General features: G+C 41.7%; 1 protein-coding gene across 13 annotated transcripts in view; it reads right to left on the minus strand.

Annotated features, from left to right (window-relative positions):
- Nucleotides 1–12,857: 12,857 nt before the first annotated feature.
- The window catches only part of CD44 (CD44 molecule (Indian blood group)), an 83,176-nt gene continuing 72,708 nt past the window's right edge, over nt 12,858–23,325 (minus strand). For all 13 annotated transcript variants that reach the window (XM_012649622.1, XM_012649621.1, XM_012649619.1 and 10 more), the window contains 2 exons: nt 22,244–22,322; nt 12,858–16,143 (listed from right to left, as the gene is read on the minus strand). In XM_012649622.1, coding sequence (XP_012505076.1) covers nt 15,939–16,143; nt 22,244–22,322 — 284 coding nt within the window. In that variant the 3' untranslated portion in view covers nt 12,858–15,938. The remainder of the gene's footprint in view (nt 16,144–22,243; nt 22,323–23,325) is intronic.

A 23,325-nucleotide genomic window follows, 5' to 3' on the forward strand; every position in this document is an offset into this window, starting at 1 on the left:
TAGGGGAGTGGCTCCCATCTGCAGAGAGCCATTTGCTGAAGAAGGACTCAGCTGTGAGTTGTTAGCTGTCAACCGGCAGTTGGGGGATGAGTGCACCAACCTGGGAAGGAGATCTGGGCAGAGCACAGACGGCATCTCCCAAATCTTCCATTCCCCACATGCCTACTACGTGGCAGGCTCTTGTGCATGTTGGGCCATTCAATCCTTGTAAAAATTTGGTGAGGTAGGTGCTACCACCCTCCCTGTTTTCCAGATAAGGAAATTGAGATTCGTAGAAGGAAACATACACACCTAAGAAGAAGCTGGCCTGGAAGTCTTTCTAGTTTCAACACTTCCCACTTGACTCTGTTTTCCCAAAGAACCCAGCAGAGTATATTGCTATGTTATCAATTTCTTTTATTTTTCTTCCTTTTTATTTTATTTTTTTTAATTTTTATTTCAGGATATTATGGGGGTACAAATATTTTGGTTACATGTTATGACTTTGCCTCACCCAAGCCAGGATTAGAGGCGTGCCATTCCCCCATTGGCTTTTACTGCATAAAGCATCTCTAACCCCCAATGAATATTACTACCATATGAGCACCTTAGTGTTGATCAGTTAGTGCCAATTTGATGGCGAGTACATGTGTTGCTTATTCTTCCATTCTTGTGATACCTCATTTTGGAGGATGGTCTCAAGCTCTATCCAGGATAATATAAGAGGTGCTAGATCACATTGTTTTTTGTAATTGAGTAGTATTCCATTGTATACATGTACCATATTTTATTAATCCACTCATGGATTGATGGGCATTTGGGTTGTTTCCACATCCTTGCAATAGTGAATTGTGCTGTACTTCTGCACAGCCAAGGAAACTATCATTAGAGTGAATAGACAGCCTGCAGAATGGGAGAAAATATTTTCTTTCTACACATGTGACAAAGGGCTGATAACAAGAATCTATATAGAACTAAAAAAAATCAACAAGAAAAAATCAAACAACCCCATCAATAAATGGGCAAAGGACATGCACAGAAACTTTTCAAAAGAAGATGGAATAATGGCCATCAAACATATAAAAAAATGCTCAACATCTCTGATAATCAGGGAAATGCAAATCAAAACTACAATGAGATATCACCTAACCCCAGTGAGAATGGCCTTTATCAAAAAGTCCCCAAACAGCAAATACTGACGAGGATGTGGAGAGATAGGAACACTCTTACACTGCTGGTGGGATTACAAATTAGTACAACCCCTGTGGAAAATAATTTGGAGATACCTCAAAAAGCTAAAAATAGAAATATCATTTGATCCAGCAATAGCACTACTAGGCATCTACCCAAAGGAACGAAAGACATTCTATAATGAAGACATCTGCACTCAAATGTTATCAGTTTCTGGTGGTGTTTGAACCTCTGTGCTGAGTGCAACCCTCCTTGCTGCCTCTTCTTGAAGTCCAATCATGCATGAGACTTTAGGGCACTCAAAGAGGATTGGTTGTGTTTGTCACCCCATAGGGTCCCACATCACCTACTTGGCTGTCTCCTGGAATCATGAAACCCATGTTTGGTAAAGAGGAGATCTCAAAGGATTCCTGGAGCCCCTATATGCACCTGTAATAGTTGGCCTAGCTAGTTAGAACAGATTATTCTCTTCTCTAAAGCGTTTGCTAAGTCAACAGGTCAATGAGTGTCATCTTGAGTGTCAAGTCTGATCAACCCAGAATGAGGAATATTCTCAGGCACTATCTGGGCTCACTAAGAAAGACTCAAAATTGATTGCAAAGGAAGAAGGAATGGGAAATGACTGACGTTTGTCTTGTATTTGCTACCCTTAAAGGTATCAGTTGAGATGGGTTGAGTTGTGCTGCAGTGACCAACAATACCCAAATGTCAGAGGCCTCAACAATCTAAGTTTATTATTGCCTCTTATCATAGTTCTACTGCAGGTCTGCAGAAGATTCTGCTAATTGTAGTTACTCAGGGACCCTACCTGACAAACCAGCCACTATCTTAAACAGGCTTATATTGTCATGCCAGAGGCAGAAAAGAGCTCTAGGAAAGTCCTTGTATGAGCACCTCAACTTACAACACATTGGCCAAAACTAGCCACATAATCCCACCCAGCTTCAAGGGAGAATGAAATGCAATCCCACCATGCTCTCAGAAGGGGAATTGAGGGGGTTAAGGGGGGATGAGGGAGATGGAGGTTAGAGGGAGAGCTCCAGAAACATTTGGTAAACAGCACACATATATTACAACAGCCTGCTTCTCTGGTCACCTCATATTTCATGCACTCTGTTCCCCATATGCAAAATGCACTCACTTCTCCCAAAGGGAGACCACATAAAAGTCTCATCCAGTCATGGCATCAAGCTCAAAGTCCAAGATCTCTATGTGATGTGCAGAAGTCTCTACATACAGTTCAGATGTGGTTCCTGTTGCCCCATAAATCTGTGAACAGAAAACACAGGTTTTCTGTAGCTCCTCCTCTCCCCACCCTGCCACTCCCCCATGCACACACACTCCAATGGCAAAACATGGACAGTTCAGTTACCATAAATACTCCTGTCTGGAAAGGGGACCACTGGCAGATTCACAAGTCACTGAACCATAGCATTTCAGAAATCCTGTTGGGCACATATTTGAGGGCCCCGACATTATGCATAAGGAAAATTTCTTGATTAGATCCTGATCTGGCCCCCTGGGAGGGCTTCCCCCATCCATTTCCCGCTATGGCCCTTAATTTCACTTTCTAGGAAGTCCTTGCTTTTTCTTTAGACTCCTTTGCTGCATCTGAAGAGAGTACTAGGGAATAATCTCTCCTTCAACAATATCCTCTGTTCACAGAAAGTTAGGGTTCAGAGCTCATTTTAAGTCTTGAACAGTTACAGAGTTTTCTAGTTGAGGTCCATGGTTTCTTTGGCATCACAACTCCTAATATCTCTGCTGGTTTTTATCTATTGACTCCAGTCAGACTCAAATACCAACAGCCCTTTTAAAAACATGTCCCTTTCTCTTAATTATGGGTAGCTTTAACCAATTAGGCTTAAGGCAGAGAGATATATCCTCAGATTTATTTTTCCCTTAGCCACTTTTTAAATGAGAGAATATGCTGGGTGCAACATTTAGTTCATGCAAAAGTTTTAACAATAGTTTAGTGACCATGCACTTGAATTGATTTTGCCTTTGAGGCTGAGTTGGCTTTTACTGCATAAAGCATCTCTCTATTTTATGTTGTATTGTTTGGGATTGAGAAACAATTGCCTCTTCCAGCTCTAGTATTTACACTTCTAAAACCTCTCTTTCCCTTTAGCAGATAATAGAAATGTTTCACATGGGAACCGTGCCATTAGTCAGGGTCTGCGAGTGACTGTGATGACGGAGGCTGTCTGGGACCTGTAATGAACGTGTAGTATGAATGAGCAATAAATCTTTGTTATTTTAGGCCACCAGGAGTTTGCAGTTGCTTATACTGCAAACAACTGACTAATACATTGGGCAAATTTATCTCCTGCTCTGGTGTTTCAGCTTAGTTGTTTCTTCTCTGGTGTAACGTCATTTGGAAACAAAATAAAACACTTCTTAAAGTGCCAGTGACAAATAGTGCCTTATGAAAATGATATTTAACTGTCCTGAAGAAATCGGAACTCAGTTACTAAAGAAGGCTTCCAAAGGCAGGACGGAGAAAAAAGCAGAATAGATAAAGTCAGTTTCAGCAGGTATAACGTAATAGTTGTTTTCCTAAGCTTAAGGCTAGAGAGTTTCAGAATCACAGAAAATTATTTTTTCTATACCAATTTCAAATTAAAAATGAGATTTAAAAAAACAGCTATGTTATTGGAAGCTAAAACAATGGATTGTTTGATTAAAAAAAATAATCAAAAACTAATGATACACCTTTATTTCTACCTCCATGGGATGGATCTGTGGCTATCCCCTGAGAGACAGAAGTCTTTTTCTCCAGCTCGGTTCTTGCTGTAGGAAAGTGCCTAGTGGAGCACAGAGAGGATGCGTTCAACACGCATTGAGCATGTCCTAGATGCCAGGCACTGGTCTATGTGTATCTCATATATATCGATTAATTGAATCCTCACAACTCAATGGCGTAGGTACCTTTATTAACTCCATTTAAGAAACAGAAGCCTAAATGCATTAAGTAGGATGCTCTCAAGCATGATGTCCAGTAAGTAAAATTAGGAGGAAAGGATACCCCACTTATGTTTTTTCTTGGATATTTGGAGGTTGTGAGGGAGACTAATTTTGCCAAAATGCAAACTACAACCAGTGAATTAGGTTCCTCTTTGTTTAAATTTTTTACTACATATGATGTCTCTTGCTATCATTCATTTGTGCATTTATTCAACACACATGACTGAGTATCTATGTGCCAGGTACTCCTGTAGGTGTAGAGGACGTTATAGGGAGCATGAAACTTATTACGAAGATTATATACTCAGCTACTGATTGTTTGAAAGCCGCACATAATGGCAGTAAGGGTGGGATGGGGGGAGGGACACTGGGTTTCCTTACTCCTAAGTCACAAGCTGGCGTGTGTGTGCGTGTGTGTGTGTGTGAGAGAGAGAGAGAGAGAGAGAGAGAAAGAGAGAGAGAGATGCTTCCTCCTGGAGTGGGCAATGTGGAGAACACCTTCTTCTCCTCCCTTTAATTCCTGGACCTCATCTTTCTTCCTTTAACCCATCTATCTCCGGTGTCCCCACAACCCTCCCTTTCTCCTCATACCCATAACCCCTTCCCATAGAAGACAGATGGTCCCCAACTAATGAAGGTTTGACTTATGATTTGTCAACTTTACAATGGGTTTATTGGGATATGAAGTACATTTTCGACTTATGATGCGTTACAGGGATGCAGCCCCATTGTAAGTCGAGGGGCTATGTGATCCACACTCTGCCCACTTCAGCTCTCTGTCTCCCCTCCGCTCCCCCAGCCTTCCATGCTGGACACCAATTGCTCCCCCTCTTTCATGTTGCTGCTGCTCCACAGGGAGAAGGGTGAGCTCGGGCTCCGTGTCCTCTGGATTCCCCCGAGGCGAGAGCTTGTCTCTGGAACTGGAGGGGTGGGAGAGGGAACAAGGTGAGAAATGGCCACCGTGGGCTATGCTGGGTTTCCCCTGGGTTACCTAAAATCAAATGCATCTCACCACCTACAGGATTAATTTCCTTCAGAAACCCCCTGTTCTAACCTGTATGACAAATGCCATTTTCTCCCACTCATTTTGACACTCTTCCTAGCAGAATTGATACCCTGGATTTATTTTATGCTAAAAGAACATTTGCACCCACCTTACCTCTGAGGTAATTTATTAGACAATTTACTGTTATTTAACAATAAAGAATATCTTGCCTGAATCATGCTTCCCTAACCCCTGGAGGCAGAGGGGAATCTCAGTTCAGCCAGTCCTGCCGATACAATTTAAAACGTGATCCATTTGTGTAATTTGTTAACAAGATTAGAGGATGCTTCTTAGAAGAGAAAACATTTCTAGCATAAAATTTCTGGGAATAAAAAATTTTCCCGAAAACAGATATTTGCTTGTCTATTTACCTTTCTGTAGAAATGGAAAATAGGTCATTGCTTTTGTATTTTTAGTGTTAAATTCTTTTCAAGGAACAATAAAAGACAGCAAATAAACCAATCTCTTCTTTAAGTAGTCCTAGATTCTTTTAGCAAATCCATTTAGCCAAAAGAATCATTGCAAATGAAAACCAAGAGCCAAGGATTGGAACAGTATTGCTCTTTTCCTCAAACATCAAGTGGACAAGTAATCTGTGCTACTCTTAGAATTAACTAATAGACATAAACTGTTTTAAAGTCTCTGATAATTCTGAAACTTGTTTAGTAGCTCATCAATGTGGACACCAGCCATCTTTAGAAAAACTGCAATGAAAATTATGCCTGTTAAAAGGATTGGTATGTTCAGGCAGAAGCAGTGTGGCATAGGAATTAAAAGAGTGTGTTCTGGTTTTGGGCTGCTCATGTTGGCATCCAGCAGTTACTGGCAGAGTGACTATGCTCCCTGTGACTTGGTTTCCCCATCTGTAGATACAAGATAACCTGTTACTTTATCTCACAAGATTGTGCTGAGTCTCATTCCATTCTCTCATTTTAGCACACACTCACATAGTGTGCTCTGTGCCAGGCACTGTTCGAAGACCCTTAAGATATTAACTTGTTTAATTTTGATATCTTTTTAAACTATATTCTATTATTTAATAACATTTAACCACGGAGAGGTTAAATAACTTGAGTTAATACATACAACATGGGCTGAGCTTTGTGGCTCACGCCTGTAATCCTAGCACTCTGGGAGGCCAAGGTGGGAGGATCGCTTGAGCTCAGGAGTTCGAGACCAGCCTGAGTAAGAGTCAGACCCCATCTCTACCAAAAATAGAAAAAATTAGCCAGGTGAGGTGGTGTGCACCTGTAGTCCCAGCTACTCAGGAGGCTGAGGCAAGAGGATCACTTGAGCCCAGGAGTTTGAGGTTTCTGTGAGCTAGGCTGATGCCATGGCGCTCTGGCCCTCTAGCCTGGGCAACAGAGCAAGACTCTGTCTCAAAAATAAAAAAATAAAATTAAAATTAAAAAAATACATACAACCTGTTTAAGTGAGTGCCTGGTAGACAGGAAATGCCTGATGTCAGCCATTATAGAGCGATACTCTCCTATACAATCCTTTTTCATAGCAGGTACTTGGCTGAAATTGTCTGTGATGCTCAGATGAGGACCTGTAGCACATCACGCAGTAGGTATTCAGAAAATGATGATGAAATTGCAACTATAATGTCTCCTCTTCATGATCTACACATCCTTTTCAATACACAAGACGTTGATTATAAAGAATAACATGAACCATCAGTTGTACCCTGACCTTTTGTCCCACCCAGACAACCCAGTCCCACTCCCACGTCACACTAAGCCTTGAGTTTGAGGATACTCACCATCACCCTCTTCTTCCTGGTTTTATCTTGAGGACTCAAGGATTGAAGTCAGGCAGCGGGACTCAATTTCCATGTGGACCAAGGGGACGTTTTGAAGCCTCCACTAGGGGGCGCGTGATCAACAGGCCAAAGAAGGCCAACAAGATGGTTGAAAATATGAGAGAAAACAGTTTCTGGAAGAGCTGTGAACCTAGATGGGGAAATTCCCATTCTTCACATCCTTGGCTTGCCAGATGAACACAGAGGACTTTTCTCAGTTAGCTTCTACACAAAGGTCGAAATTTTGTCCCAGGAGAGAGTGATCTAAAATAAGGAGTTAGGGGTTCCTTGCCTGTTGAGAGAGGTCCCAGTGCAGTGCCACCCTAACAGAGAGCCCGGCATTGCCAAGGACTCTGCAGCCCCGGCCAGGCTTGGTACTTTGGAGCTGCTGTGCTCCCAGACCCAGTGACAGTGGGTTCAGAGGGTGGAAGAGAAGAGAGGCCAAGCGTGGCCAATCCAACCTGCTCTGGAAATGCAGCCAGCAAACCCCACCAAGAATCAGAGGACAGAAACTGAGACTCTTTGGGGATTACTTTATACCTAACAGGACTTATATATCTGCTGTATATACATAGACAGTCCTACTAAATAGCTACTCACTTTATTTTATTCAGAACAATTGTTGAAATCTTGCTCTTCTTAGCATTCCTCTAACAATTTTTACCCTTCTGGCAGCTTTTCCTGATATTTCTCCCTTCATTTCTTAATGAGATTTAAAGAATCCTGGAGGAGTTGAAAATAAAAAGTAAAGCTCTTGTTGAACTCTAGTAACCCAACCTGAAATGTGAATTGCCCGTAAGCCTTTATTACTGAAAACCTGTCTCTCCACTTCTGTGTGGACGAGTTCCCAAGGTCTAGGATCTTCAGGATCTTTAGAGCTGGAATTTCAACCCCATTTCTTCTCTCTCCCCATCAAGGAGCCACACCAAACTTGGCTCTGGTAGGGCCTTTGTGTGGTAAGATGTTGGCAATAATAAACCTGCATATTCCATCTTTGCCTAGAAAATAGGAGGAGGAATCTCTTTTCCTTTTTGATGGCTATTTGGAAATCTTAGAGTGGGAGGGGGTAGGCTTTTAGGACTCCAATTCTTAGAATGGTTTGGGAGAGGCTCAGAAATTCTTGGAACACCTCTGACTTCCCACAAATCATGGTTCATATTCTATCTAGGTCCCTACTACATATCCACACAAAAAGTATTGAAGATGGCAGGAATGAGGGAAGGAAATCTGCACACATCTACTATATTCCATCATTTTACATAAATTATCTCATTTAATCCCCCAGCATTCTTCCCAGCAGAAATTATTATTCCCATTTTACAGATGAGGAAACTGAGGCAGAGAGCTGTGCAACAACTCAGGTAGGTTCATACATAAGTAACGGCAGGGGTTGGATTTGAACTGAGAGTCTTATTTTAAAGACCACCTGTTTATTAATAAAATTATAACTGCCTCTCCTGAGGTTCTTGCCATTCCTCTTTAGGGAGTGAAGGAGGAGGAAGTGGTTTAGACAAGATTTTTGGAAAACGGTAGTCAGTACATGATGAGATAAGCAGTCTGGAAGCCTAAGGGGGCGGGATGGAGGAGGCGGTTAAAGGGAGGCATGACAGGCAAACTACTGGTGTTGAAGACTAGATGTCAACACAGGCAAGGAATGGGGCTTGAGGCTAGGGTACTCAGCCAGACTTCCTGCCCCCCTGACCCTTCGCCTGAGGCATCATGGCAACAGTCATATTTACACATGACCTGATTCCTCCCCTCCCAATAAACAAAGCGTCTATGAAGTTGTTTATGGTTTCCTAAATTAACTCCATTGCCAATATGGCCTAAATAATGAGTGTGTCTTTGCTTACTCATCTCCAAATCTTTCCAGTGGTTTCTGGAAGCCTCCTTGGCCCCACCAGGCATAGAAAGCTCTGGAGTGCTGACCTGGTTTGCAGCATTTGGAGATGATCCCTTAACTTCAACAAATTCGATTTACCAAGCTTCTGACAATAGGCAAACAGGCATGTTAGGTCAGAGACTTTGCACAGAGCTGAATTCCGTTCCTGTTTCTACTTTGTGTGGTTTGGCGACCCTCCTGAATTTCTCTGCATCCTCAGGTGACTCACCTGTTAAAAATGAGATAAGGACTTCTTCCTCACAAAGATATGTAAAACCAGTGCTCAGTAATGGTAACTTTTGAGGCTATTGTTGAGCTGGGTTTTCTGATGTGTATTGGAGGTACAAAGCCAGATCTTGCTCTCAAGAGGCTCTCCGTATAGTGGAAGAGACGTGCTCATAGGCAGAATAATGAAATTCCAGAGTGAGAACTACATCAACAACATGTGGACAAGGTAAAGGGGTAGAACCACAAAGAGGGGAATGAGGCCAGCCCAGGTAGGGGTGGGGCGAGACAACTTCCTGGAGATCATGATCAAAGGCATGGGCAGATGCCCAACTTCGGTTAATCTGCAGCCACAACTTGGATGGCCAAGATTTCATCAAAGGATGCCAGCTATTTGCTTCCTGGACTCCTTGCTCGTTAGCCTTGCTTTGAAAGCAAAAGACTTTCTATTAAAGTCAAAGGCTTCCTTCAAGAGGAGTTATGGATTCTGAAATAATCTGGTTCCAACCACCCTAAGTTAAAAGCAACACACATTTAAAAAGCTGGTTAGGGTTCAGAAAATTGGAGACGATCGTGAAGGAAGAAGTTAAGTACCTACTGTGCCTATGTGGAAGATGGCAGGTAGGAATTAATATTTTTGAGGACCTCATATACACCATGCACTGTCATGTAATTATTACCTCATTTAATCCTCATAGGCACCCTGTGAAGGTTTTACTATCCCTCTCTTACAGATGAGAAAACCAAGACTTGCAGTGTTAAAGATGTGTGAGAATCTAAGAGGGTTGCACAGCTAAGCAAGTAGTAGAATCAGTATTAAAACCCAAGTTTGTTTTTGTCCAAAGCACATGCCTGTGCCAGGCAATCTCCCAAACACGTATTTACACATGACTCTTCTCCTTCCTTTTCCAAGAACCATGGTATTTATGAAATTGTTTGTGGTTTTCTAACTTGTGCCAACCTGGCTCAAATGGTGAGTGCTTTTTTAAGCATAAACATGAGAGGTGCCCTTGAATCTTTCAATATATCTATCACAGATTGATTGTACTAATGATCCTGATAACTGGCCTCTTTATAGTCAGAGTCTTTGTAATGTGACTTTGCAGCTTCTCCCATTAGAAGGTAGAATCTATTTCCCTTCCTTTAAATCTGGGCTGCTCTTGTGATTTGCTTTGGCCAATAGAACATGGTGGAATGATAGAGTGCTAGTTCTGGGCCTTCGTCTTGAGAAGACTTGTGAGCATCTGCTGTCACTTGGAACCCTCCCAGGCCTGGACCAGCCAGGCGTGGGCATGTGAGAGACACATGGAAAGAGGCTCAAATCATCCCAGATGAAGCCATCCTAGATCAGACAGCTTCTAGCAGACCTGTCTGTTGACCACACACACAGGCATGAGTCAACTCAGCCCTGCCCAGAACAGCAGAAGCACCCAGTCAACTGGTGGACTCATGAGAAATAAATAACTACATGTTTGCTGTTTGATGCTACTAATTTTGAAGTGTTTTTTTAATGCATCAGTAGTTACTTGATATAACCAAAAAGTAATTGTCTTTTTAATTAGAGGTCAATAAAGGGAAAACATTGATTCAATTAATAGTCAGTACTCCAATTGGGACTGATTGTTTTCTAGATCTGCTGTAAGCTGTCATCTCAGAATCTCCCTTTATCATCATCTTAGGAATGCCCTTTACTTTGTTTTCTGAGACTTGTGCCTTCCCCTTTCTTGGTAACTCCCTTGTTTTGATGGAGTACATCCATTGGGAGTTGCCTGAGAATGAGTGAATAGTTTTGGAGACTATGCACACCTAAAATGTCTTTATTCTACCCTTGTACTTAATTTGTGGTTCGGCTAAGTTAGAATTCTAGCTTGGAAACAACTCTCTCAGAATTTTGAAGGCACTGTTTCATAGTCTTCTATCTTCTAATGCAGCTGTTGAGAAGTCTGATTCTATTCTGATTCTTTTGTTTTGTTTTGTTTTGCTTGGTTTTTGTTTTTATTTTTATTTATTTATTTATTTTATTTCAGCATATTACAGGGGTACAAATGTTTGATCCCCTATATGATACCTATTTTTCCTTTCTAGAAGCTTATAGGATCATCTCTTTGCCCTAAATATTATGAATTTTTAAGATAATGTCCATTAGTGTTAAGTCTGTTTTCATCCATTGCACTAAGCACTCACTTGGCCCTTAGTCAAGATATTCATGTTCTCAAATTGGGGAAATTTTTCTTGATTTATTTCTTAGATGATTTATCTCTATTCATTTTCTTTGTTTTCTCTGTCACTCCAATTATAATAGGTGCATGTTAAATTTCCTGTACTGGGTCTCAATCTTTCTAATACGGTCCCCTCTGTTTCCATTTCTTTCTTTTTGTTCTATTTTCTGGGGTATTTCTTCAGTTTTACCTTCCAAGCCTTCTGTGAAGTTTATTTTTTAAATTTGTCATTGCACATTTAAATGTTTAAAAGCTCCTTTGTCAGGTGTTCTCTGTATGTTCCTCTTCATGCTAGCATTGTGTTTTTGCTTCGTAGACACATTATCTCCTCTTATCTTGCTGAAGCTATTAATGGTCATTTTTTAAAAAAATTTCTTCTCTGTGAAGTTTTTTTTCTGTCAAGTTGTTCTTTCCTGTGCGCCTTAGTCCCTGTCTTTAATACTGACACCTTCTTCAAATGTCTGGTGCTACTTGGCTGTGGCTCATGTGTGAGAGTGAGCCACACGAAGCGGACCGAGAGTGCTGTGTGTCTGGTGGGGGTTGAGATGAGATATTCACTGTAGATTTCTTGGTTGGGTCACGTCCTGGGGGAACTACCACGTTAGTATCTTCAGGGTTTTCTCTCAGGCTTCTAAGATTCCCCAGGAAGACCGAGCTTCTGCCTGAAGGATATATGCCTAGCTGCCAGAATTCTGGGAGCCAAGTTGGGGGGCGACGTCTAAGGAGTCTCAGTATTCCTTAGGCATGGTTTCACTATTTCAGTATGGAATTTCTAATGTCAACTGTGTACATCATGCTGCCCTTTAACCAGAGACTTTCTATTTTGCCCTCTCCAGAATATAAACTCCCAGACTTTTGCTGAGATTGGGAAAGAACAGGACTCAGCTACATAGAGTAGGGAAGGGGACCTGGGGCTCTAACTGCTTCTTAAATAGACTTTAAGCCTATTCTAATTGTAGCCTCATCTTCCCCGCCACTTCCAGAGTAGCTAATGAGACTTTTGGTGGTTCTGCCACATCAGTACAGTGGCTTCTCGACTTTCACCACCGCTGGCTTCGGATTCAGTTTTTCCAGATTTGTTCAGTTTTACTAATTAGCCACCACTTTTCAGCTTCAAATTTTTGTTGCTATTGTTTCTTCTTGCAAGCTCTTCAACTCCTTTGTTTTATTCCTTTTGGGGATATCTCTTCGTTGTCTTTTTAAAGATTTAAATGGGGAAATGGAGTCTCTTCACTCTCCTCTGTTTAACTGGAAGTTCAGGAGTAGTTCTTGGCTTTTAAAGAAATAAATACTTCATAGCATCTCATTTAGTTTGAAAAATGTGGACCACACACCTCCTATGGAAAATCAAACTTTCTCCATAAGAAGACTCTCAAGTGATGGAAACCTATGATTTTTCCTTTTAGAAAAAAATGAGATGAGTGTGAGCTTCAGCTACCTCAGAAACCTTTGACTTTGTGATTCTAGATCACCCAGACAGCCAGATAATCACAGTTCTGCCCCTCTCAGCCTCCCATCCCCTTAAATTAGAGACTCCTGAGTCCATTTTCTTTAGTCTTTTAATGTCAGCCTTTTAATATTTTCCAATAAGTGCTTTCAACTGAGCAACATACATATCATGCTTTCCTAATTATTATTGGTCCATCAATAAATATACAAAAACCATAAGAAGGGTGTGCTCTGAAAAATCGAAGTAGCAATAACAATGGTCATTGTACAGTACATGCATGAACAATGAGCTATTCTTTAAAAATTTAACACAAATGATTTGCAAAAAGACATATCTGTGACAGAAAGGTGAATGGACCATGTTATTCTTGTCCTTAAGTATATTTTACTTTTCCAGAGAAGTAGAATGTTTCCTTCCTTCTACTCCTCTGCTGTAGAATGTTGGCTATAAAATCAATTCTTGGTGTTATGGACCTCCATGGAAAACTTTTTGAAGGGTTCTGCTGGAAAAATCCATTCTGCTAGACTGGAAATACGCATTTGAAGGTGTCTTTTGCCTCATTTGATTTTTTATTCAGAGCTAAATTTAAGAGAAGCCCTCAGGAGACATAAAAGATTTACAATTGCAGGAAAAACTACATCTTAAGCTCCCAGGTTGCTTTGCAAAATAATTAAATTCTGGCCCCTTACTTTTATCGATAAGACCCAGTTTAATGTATTAGCCCAGGTCACCTGGCAAATCACTGGTAGGAATGTAGTCAAGTTGTGCTTCCAAAGTTATGGCCATTATGCCAAGGGGGTGAGAAGGCATTCTAGTCCATGAACTTCAGGCAATATTTCAGGGTTATAACAAAGACTTGGACAGCTCTCCACTCATGGTGGCCACAGAAGGGAAGCTCTAGACCTCCCTTATTTCTATCTTGAGAACACAGAGGTATAGCCAAGTGGGAGACTACAATAATAATAAAAGGAAAGATGATATTTTATTCCAAAATAAAGTTGAAAACAATCTCCTATTCTAGCCTATTTGTTGGGCATGTCTAGAATGGGTGGAAAACCATCCCTAGCTGTGAAACTTGTGTGACTATCCATGGCCCCAAGCAAAATCTGGGGAACAGGTAGAACCTGGCACAGCCCTCTTGACTCTGGTCTCCGAGCGGCTTGTTGCATTTGGGTTAAAGAGCCTGAGTGAGCCTGTTTGGGTCTGTGGCAGACCTAAGAAAGCTCTGGGAAAATAAGGGGCAGTTAACACTAGTGGCAGTAACAACAGAGAGTGGTCTAATGTCTTCTTCTTTCAACTTGAAAAGAAAATATAAAGAAAGCTGGACAGCTGAATATGGAACTGGCCAATGATATTCACAGAGGAAGAGCAAGGAGGTTTTTCAAGATCATGGGGCAGGGGTGGAGGGAGGGAGGAGAGAGGATAGATGTGGAAGAGCAGAGGTTGGGAATCAGTGCAGAAAGTCGGCATCTCTGCTTTAAAGATACCCTTCAGATTAACTCTTTGTATAAACCCAGCCCTGTTTTAGGTTGGAGCTTTTCTTCTTCTTCTTTTTGCTTTGTGGTCTGAGAAACATTGCCTGTAAGTCTGTAAGTTTGGGTAACAAGTGACCCTTTATGGGAGCCTAAGAAAGGGGGTCCCACTTTAGAGGAACCCTTACTTTAATAGAGTCAATGATTTCTATTGCAAGTGGCCTTTGGAAGTTCCAGGACCAATGGGACATCCTGACTAATGAATAATGCCACAAAGAATGGCCAAGTGGGGGAAAACATGAGGTCAGAGGATAAAGCTATTATTCACTTATTTGGTCCTAAGCTTGCCTATCTGGTGATAAGATTCCAATGGTGGGAAGCCCTGTAACCTTTGAGGGACTTCCCAGGCACTTAACTCATCCTGAATAGCAACTACCTCAGGGACAGACAGAAGCTTGTTAAAGTGCATACACCTGCAGCCATAACAATACTCCAACAAGAGCTATATTCATCCTCCTCTGCCACAAGCCATCCAATCAGTTGGCCACTGACCATACTTTTTCATTTCTATTGGCTTTTCCTTTTATTATCAGATGTCAAAAGGCACTTCTGTATCATTTATGGAAATCACTAATAGGGTTAGCGTCTATGAAATGGGACCCCACAAATGACAGGTCATGCAAACTTAATGTGGCTATTCAAAGCTCTTCACGAGAGAGAAAAGGTGGTTGTTAAACCACAAAAGTGGCTGAAGCTCCTCTGCTCACAATTCTGACTCCAGGACAGGACAGAACGACTTTGGACAGCTCAGAAATCAAACAGTGCTGTCTTCCTTGATTTCCTATGAGATTTGGCTGAGTGGGTCTGAGTGGGGGCTGAGGGGCTCAGAGATGAAGACTTTAAGGAGTCTTCCTCCCATTCTCAGATCTTCCTGGTGAGCTCTAGGGACCCAGATCTTGCTGGTTTAGAAACTGAAGGATCACAGCACAAAAGGTTAAGATGGAAGAAGTACAGATGTTTATTATGACTCAGTTTGAACCCCTTTATGCCTCTGACAAAATAACTTTAAAAAATCAAACTGATCAAAGGACCTCCAGGGTTAATATCTCAAAAACACAGATAAATAGCTTACTACAGATAAATAGCTTCACCCTTTGGGTGTCTCCCAGAAGCATCTGAAAAATTTCTAGGAGGTCTGTAGAAGGGGATGTATAACCGGTACACCCCAATCCCCAAACCCACAGGGAAGCAATGCCCGAGGATTGGGCTGCTGAGGGGGCAAAAAGGACACAATCAAATTTCCTCCCAGGAACCAATCCCTCTTAGCCCTGGGGAATGTCCTTAGTTGATGGCTGTTACCTGGGAGTAGGGCTGGGGAAGGCTGGGGATCAGGAATATGTATTCGTAGCTTTTGTTAGAAGCCATCCTTAGCACACCCAGGGGAGGAAAGGCCTCTAGGCGGGAACTGGAACAGTCACTGATTATTAACTGGGCCCTCATTTCAGAAAGCAATGCTGTTTTTATAAATTGGACCTGACTTTAAAAAACAAAACACAAAAAACAAAAAGGAATGGAAAATTTTATGCTAAAAAAAGATTCCCAATGAAACAATCAGTAGCACATTGCATCCATTAAATGTCCCAGTTCCCTGTAACATAGTCATGTCTCCAACTGTTGTTTCTTTTCAAGATAACGGTGTCAGCGTTACACCCCAATCTTCATGTCCACATTCTGCAGGTTCCGCGTCTCATCGGCTGTCATAAACTGGTCTGGGGTCTCCGATGGCTCCTTGTTCACCAAATGCACCATTTCCTGAGACTTGCTGGCTTCTCCGTTGAGTCCACTCGGCTTTCTGTCCTCCACAGCTCCATTGCCATTGTTGATAACCAGCTTTTTCTTCTGTCCGCACCTAATAAGTTTTGGAAAATCATATGAGACAGGTGCAACGACTGAGTCATCACCATGATGATCATCGCCCTTGTGGAGCATCATCAAGATCATCGCTGTGGTTTATGATGGTCTTAGCACGGGCCAAGCACTGTGCTGGGTGCCTTCTTGACTTTATCTAAATGACTGTTAACAACCAGCACTTCTCCAAGTTAGGTCCCTGTGCCAGAAGTAAAAACGTCATCTGCGAACTTGCTAGAAATGCAAATTGCTAGTCCCAGCCCAGACCTATTGAATCAGAAAACTCTAGGGCTGGGGCCCAGGGTCTGTGGTTTAACAAGCCCTCAGGGGGCTTCTGATACACAGTCAAGTTTGAGAATCGGCACCCACAACTCCAGGAAGCCAGTGCTATTATCATTCCCCTGTTACAGGTAAAGAAGCCTTAAGGATCAGAAAATTCAGTAACTTGCTCCCCAAGTTACTGAGCAAGTAATAAAAGAGTCAGGATTCAAACCCTGCTCTGCCTGACTCCCAAGTTCTAGTTCTCCTTCCACCATACCGCGCAGTGGAAATGTTTGCTTCTTTTAATCACTCGAGCAGTTTCTGCAAGCTGAGCTAAACCATCATCAACAGAATGATTGTAAATCATTCTGATATGTGTATTCAAGAAAGTCCTGTTACTTCCTCTTCCAGTCAACGCTTTGTTGGCCTTGCCAGTGTTATTATTACAAGCACTGGGAAAATAAAACATTTTTCTAGAAGTATAAGGTCATATTGATGTTCCCCTAATGTTGGTTAACTTCCATGTAATCCTGGCATAGGAAGTTTAACAACATAAGACAAAGTGTTCACTGTTGCTTTAAGGTTTCTCAAACGTTACTTAAAATTTAGATGCAGAAGAGGGTTTCTGTGAAAGAGCATGACCTTGATCTTATCCCCAGGTACTGTCCATTGTCTCACCCCACCCAGCCTGGCGAAATGCTTCCTCTTTCCTGTAACACATCACTGCTACGCATATCGGTGTCCCATTATGCTTAATGGAAGCAAAGTTGCACAGCCTCACAACTACAAGCGAGATGGGGTTGGGGGGAAGTGGACTAACATTTATCGGACACCTCCTGAATGCCAGACACCTTATCAGTAATTTCCTATAATTCTTAGAATAATCCCACAAAGCAGCTACTATCCCCATTGTAGAGCAGTGGACGTTGAGACCCAGAGAAGTTTAATAACTTGCTGGAGGTCACACAGGGAGTAAGACTGACAGAGTCAATATACAAATCTAGGCCTTTATGACCCACAGCCTGGCTCTGCCTGGCTCTACTCATGCTGCCCACCATCTGGAGATTTGGAAACATATGAAGTTGGAATTGTTCACTTTGCTGCTAGATATTTGGGAGCGGTAGAGACAAAGCCTCTATTATTCATGATCATGGGCCATTCCTTGTAAAACTGCCAAGGCCATAAAACTTAGTCTCTTGTTTGGGGAAGTGGAAATTATACCTCCTCAACAAGAGGTAGATCCTGTCTCCTCTGGCATGAGGCTTGGTGAGGGTTGAGGAGGAGGACGTGTGAACCATGAAACAGATTCACAGAGGCTGGGCATAGGGATGGAGACCACATAGACAGCAGAGCACATTGGTCAAGAGGAGGGCTTTAAAAGACCTGGTTTTGAGACCTTACTGCTGTGTGACCCGGGGCAAATCACTTAACCTCTCTGAGCCTCAGTTTTGCATCTGTAACATCAGGTTATTAAGAGTACCAATTACCACAGGAGGGTGAAAAGTCCTTGAAACAAGGCCCGGCACTCAATAAATGAGTCTATTATTGTTGTTGTTGCTCTTACGAACAATGTGGGGCAACAAAAAACTAAGGCCTTGTGAATAAGCACTTAGAACAGTGTCTGGAACTCAGTAAGTGTTCAAGAAGTGCTGGCTGTATTTGTTAATATTACGAGATCCACAAGAAATCAATTTCACTTGTTTCTTCTGGCTACCGCCATCTGCCTTGCTAGATTTACTATGAAGACGCCTTAAAAGGCTGAAGGCAGAATGCTGCTTGTATTATTTAACATTCTCAGGTGCTACCATGTATTCTTTGGAGGAAAGTTGCCTAATTAAAGTAATTCCCATTTGCCTACCCAATGGGTAGTTGAGAGGTGGAATGAAATACTGTGGGCAAGTAACTGATGAGCATAAAAATATGCCTGTGTATGGGCCTGGGTGGAGACGAATGTTATTAATCTAAATGAAGCTGATTTTGAAAGGAGATAACACCCAACCTGCAGAACATGGCAATGTCGTGCTTGGGCTTGGACTTACCCCATTTGCCTTTGCAATTACGTGTCTCTGTTATCTGAGTCTTTCAGGAGGATAGGACCATTCTCATAAATAACTCAGTCTGATGTTTGGTGCTCTAAGCGTCTACTAAGTGCTTTTAAAAGACAAATTCTAATTTTTTCATTCTTCTTAGTTATAGGAGTTCAAGAAGGAACACTAGAGCCAAAGGTGCTCCCGAGATGGAGCCCAACCTCTTCCTTATGGAAACGAGACACTGAGTCCAAGAAGTCCAGGGTATTGTCTAAAGCCACTGCTAGTGACGGCACTGCCAGAATCACAACTTGGATTTTCTGACTGCAAAGATCAGAGGTCCCCAGTGAACTGCATATTACCTTTATCTCCTCTTCCCTTAAATCTCAGGCATTAGCTGAGCATATGACAACCACACGATGTGGAAAGAACCAGACTGGGACCTCACCAAAGAAGGTGGACAGAGTGGGTGGGATTTAGAAACTGGGCGACATGTATTTAGGGCACAGTGGAATTTATCTTAAAAGACTTCAGTTACTTAACAACTGATCTCATGTCTCTTCTACCTAGCCACCCTTAAAGATATTTAGGGATTTATTTTGCATCGTTTTAGAGCAGTGCCGCCCAATACAGTAACCAGCAGCCACATGTGGCTATTTAAATTTAAATGAATTAAAATTCAATAAAATTAAAAATTCACTTCAGTTGAACTAGCCAGAGCTCGAGTGTTCTGCCAGAAGTAGCTAGTGGTTATGTATCAGACATGTGCAGATATAAAACATTTCCATCATAACAGAAAATTCAGTTGGATAGCACCATTCTAGACAGCAGGATGAGGTCAGGTGAGTGTAGATTACAGGGAGCTAGGCTGTAGCATAAGAAAAGGAAGGCACTTCTAGTTCATGGAGATTTATAGAGGGGACCTAAGCAAGCAGAGTATGGGTGACACCCTGCTGGGGTTTATAGAAAAGATGACTATTCCCATTAAAGTGAAGGCTGGAGGATGCCTCTTCTGCACAATCAGCACAGAAACATTTTTAAATCATTCCTGTGTTGTGAAGCCTTCCCTGGTAAAGTCCTCCTATTTTTTCTTCTCTTCAGACAAATCAGATAGATTCTCTAAGGCAAAGGATTCTTCTTCTCTCGGGCCTCATCCAATATCTATCGACCCCACTGACACCTGAAACAATTGCTTGCTCTCAAGGAGAGTGAACAAAGTACGGTTTCCATCGGGAAGCCATCATTCAGGACTCAGGTGACATGAAGAAAGAAAAGAAAGCTGTTGCGAATGATGGCAGGGGTGTGAAAAGCTGAAGAAATAACAGAACCCCCTAAACCAGCATCTTCAAGACGACACGACTCACAGATCACTTCGTCATGGGAGTCTTTGGTCAATCCTTACACGCCCACTTCAGGGACTAACGCTTTTCCACTTTTGTCGTTAAACCGTAATTCATATAACAACAATGCCTGGCACAGAGAATGTTTTCAGTAAATATTAGCTGACTCAAATTTAGCAGGCCAATACTGCCACTAAACCTCAAGATTCTTTTAGGAAATGGAAGGTACTCTTCTCGTGTTTTACTTCCCTTCCTCCTCGCTGGTGCCCATAGTCGTAGGTGCCACTCGAAAGATGTTTGCTGAATACATGAACCCCTGTGGGAGGCCCCCTTTTCGATCAAACTTTCCTTGATGAAAATAGGATTCTCTATCTCTCTTAAATGTAACGCTCAAAGCAGCAAGGCCCCAGCCTTTCAAGAAGATTAGAAATGGGTTGTCAGCTTTAGAAACACATTAAGGGGCCCATGCAGCCGTTAACCACCCTTTAGCTGCGTGGCAAATCTGTTTTCAATTATCAAATCAGGACATAGTAATTTATGGCGTCCAAGCAACTACTTTCCCGGTGAGATACTCGCTGTGCTGGTTCCTGTGTGTCCCTGTTTGCCTGTTGCTAGGGCGACTGCCTGTCTTGGGAGGCGGGAGAGGGTAGCAAGGAGGCCCCTTCTCTGCTGCAGACAAGACAGGGAGTGACGTGGGAGCCACCCAGCCACAATGCATGGGCTCCAGCTGCTCTCGGGGACAGCTGAGATGCTTCTCCTAGGTCTCCCCCACATCGACAGCTTACGAGCCAACATTGCCATGGTGACATGTGCAAAGCTTAAGGATTGTGTATGTGAGCAAAAGTGGTGCATTCTAGGGCCTGGAACAAAAGGGCTGGTTCCAAACAATAGGAAATTCATATTTAATTGAGCAAAAGCAATCCAAGGGAAAATAAGGAAGCTGAGGGGAAGTATAAAGACTCTTTGTAAGGACTCCCCCAAGTCACGTTATTTAAATTCAACTAAAAAAAAGATCTCTTTCCATTTAATCATAGGAGCCATTTAGGAGGTCTTTTAAATTTTTTGCCCTAGTTTTTGTTCCTTATGTAATCTGCTATCATGACTCCTTTTTTTTTATTATGCCCTCAAACATATAGATAGCAGCACAGTTATTTGATTTCAACATAGCACTTCTATTAACTTGTACCAGTGTAAAACGGCATTATCTGATTTTCTCAGATAATTAGAGAGGCTCCATGGGCTGCGCCTGGCATTGAAATTAGCTGTTCGATGCTTTCCAAAAGCCAACAAGAAAGAGTCTATAATTCCCTTTATGTCTTCTCCCAAACTGAAGGCCCTTTTCTGTCCTGTGAGATAATCTAGGGTCAATAAACGTCACCCTGCTTGGAAATAAGATTCTTTTACCTTATAAGAAGTAATCTCAAGGGATTCAAAAGGTTTAACGTTCCCATGCATATGCTCGGAGAAAAATCACGTATCTTCAAAGCATCATGAATAGGAGATTTAGACTTACACTTTTGGAGCAGCCCTGTTAAATAAAGTTCATGTCCTCTGTTGATAGAATTATTATTTTCCTTCATTTCACTTTAGGCAATGTTATTTCCGGAATCTGGTCATGGCTAAACCAGGCGTGTGTGTGTGTGTGTGCGTGTGTGTGTGTGTGTGTGTGTACATCATGTAAATAACCTCCAAAACCTCCAGGACTTGGTTGGGGTAGGGAGAGAGAGTGGCTTTTAAAGATATGAAAACAGCCCACATGCTGGTTCTAAGAGCTGACTGTGTTCGTTCAGACTTTCCTAAAAAGAAAACCTCTTCATTGTTTCATAGACCTCACAGTTAGGAAGCTCTTCCTAGGCTATAACCAGAATCCTTTCAACTGTAGCTTCTAGGATATAGAAGATACCATCATTATGAAAACAAACAACACACAGAAACACAAAACCAATGCCCGCTTTGGGTAAGGTTCTCAAAGGATCTGTGGGCCTCAGATAGGCTACAGGGGATGACCAATCCCTAAATCTTTATACAACATTTTGTGTGTTGTGAATGTGCTTGCTATTTGTTTAATGACTCAATGAATGAATATATACTTTTATATGCCTTTCTGGTGAGAGATTTCATGACTTTTATCAGATAGAGTTTCCATGAAGTTTAACTCTGAAGAAATTAAAAACCACAAGATTCAACCACTATTTAAAAGTGATGGTCAAAACAATGAGATGTGTCTTCATTCTCCAAATAAAGAGACAGACAAGAGTTTCTTAAACTGTACCCTGCACACAAATTCTTGGAATCTTGTTAGAATGCAGATGCACATAGGAGGTCTGGCCTTGGGTTGAGATTCTGCATTTCTAACAAGCTTCCAGGGTGCCCAGGCTGCTGGTTCCAGGGACTATGCTCTGAGCAGCAATATAAAGCCTATGCCTAAATGATGTTCTTTCCAAGTTGAAATCCCTGAGGGACAACCCCTTACCTTCTTCGACTGTTGACAGCAATGCAAACTGCAAGGATCAAAGCCAAGGCCAACAGGGATGCCAAGATGATCAGCCATTCTGGTGTGAGTAGACCAAAAGACAGGTATGAGCTTCAGGAATATGCTTTGTAAAAACAAAAATGCACTCTATAAATTGACCCGGTCCAAACAAGAACCATAGTCCTCACTGCAGAAGGGTCTGACCAATAGCTTCAGCCAATAGGCGGATAATTCTGGAAGAGCAATTTTGCTTTAAGTGTTTGTCCAACAGGCTTCTTGCTTTAATCTTCCATCACCAGTCAGGATTTTCAAGTTCCCCCAAGAGAAACATGTTTCCAAAAGTTGAAACTTGTAGATGCCTTTGGTGCAATATTATTAAGTAGATTAAAGGAAAGTCTGTGTCCTTTGAAAGGAACATTCTTTTCCTACATAAGAGCACCCAGCTTACATTTTATTAAGAAACAAAAATGGAAGCCACATTCTGTTAACAGTGTGTAGAGCAAAGGAAACTCCAGCGGAGGGTGGAAGGAGAGTGAACTTGTGCACACTCATCGGAGGGTCATTTGGCAACACTTGATAACAGCCTTCAAAATATTCATGCCTTTGATCCAGGAGTTACACTTCCAGGAATTTATAGGACCTCAGAATTGGCTATAAAGATGTTTATCACTTTGCTATTTATAATAGTAAAAGTTGGAAACAACCTAATATCCAAAAGTAAGGAATTGGTTAAATAAGTTAGGGCATGTGTATTATGTACTACGATATGGCAAAAAATATTTTATATATTTAATGATATGCAAAGCTGTGGCCAACCAGCAGGGAATGTTTACTAAACAGCATGTATGAATCATATTTTGGTTCATAAATTACATTGAAAAATGACAGGAAGGACATATAATAAAATACAGTAACCACGGCATTTCTGGATGGTGAGATAGATAACAAATGATTTATATTTTCATCCTTCTATCTAGCTGTATTTTCTAAAATATCTTCAGTAATTATGTGTCACTTGTGGGCTAATAAAATATCATGCACATGTTTTAAAACCAGGCTTTAATAAAATTAAAATATGACTT

Source organism: Propithecus coquereli, unplaced genomic scaffold, assembly GCF_000956105.1.
Source record: "Propithecus coquereli isolate 6110/MARCELLA unplaced genomic scaffold, Pcoq_1.0 Scaffold30, whole genome shotgun sequence".
Classification (NCBI taxonomy): Eukaryota; Metazoa; Chordata; class Mammalia; order Primates; family Indriidae; genus Propithecus; species Propithecus coquereli.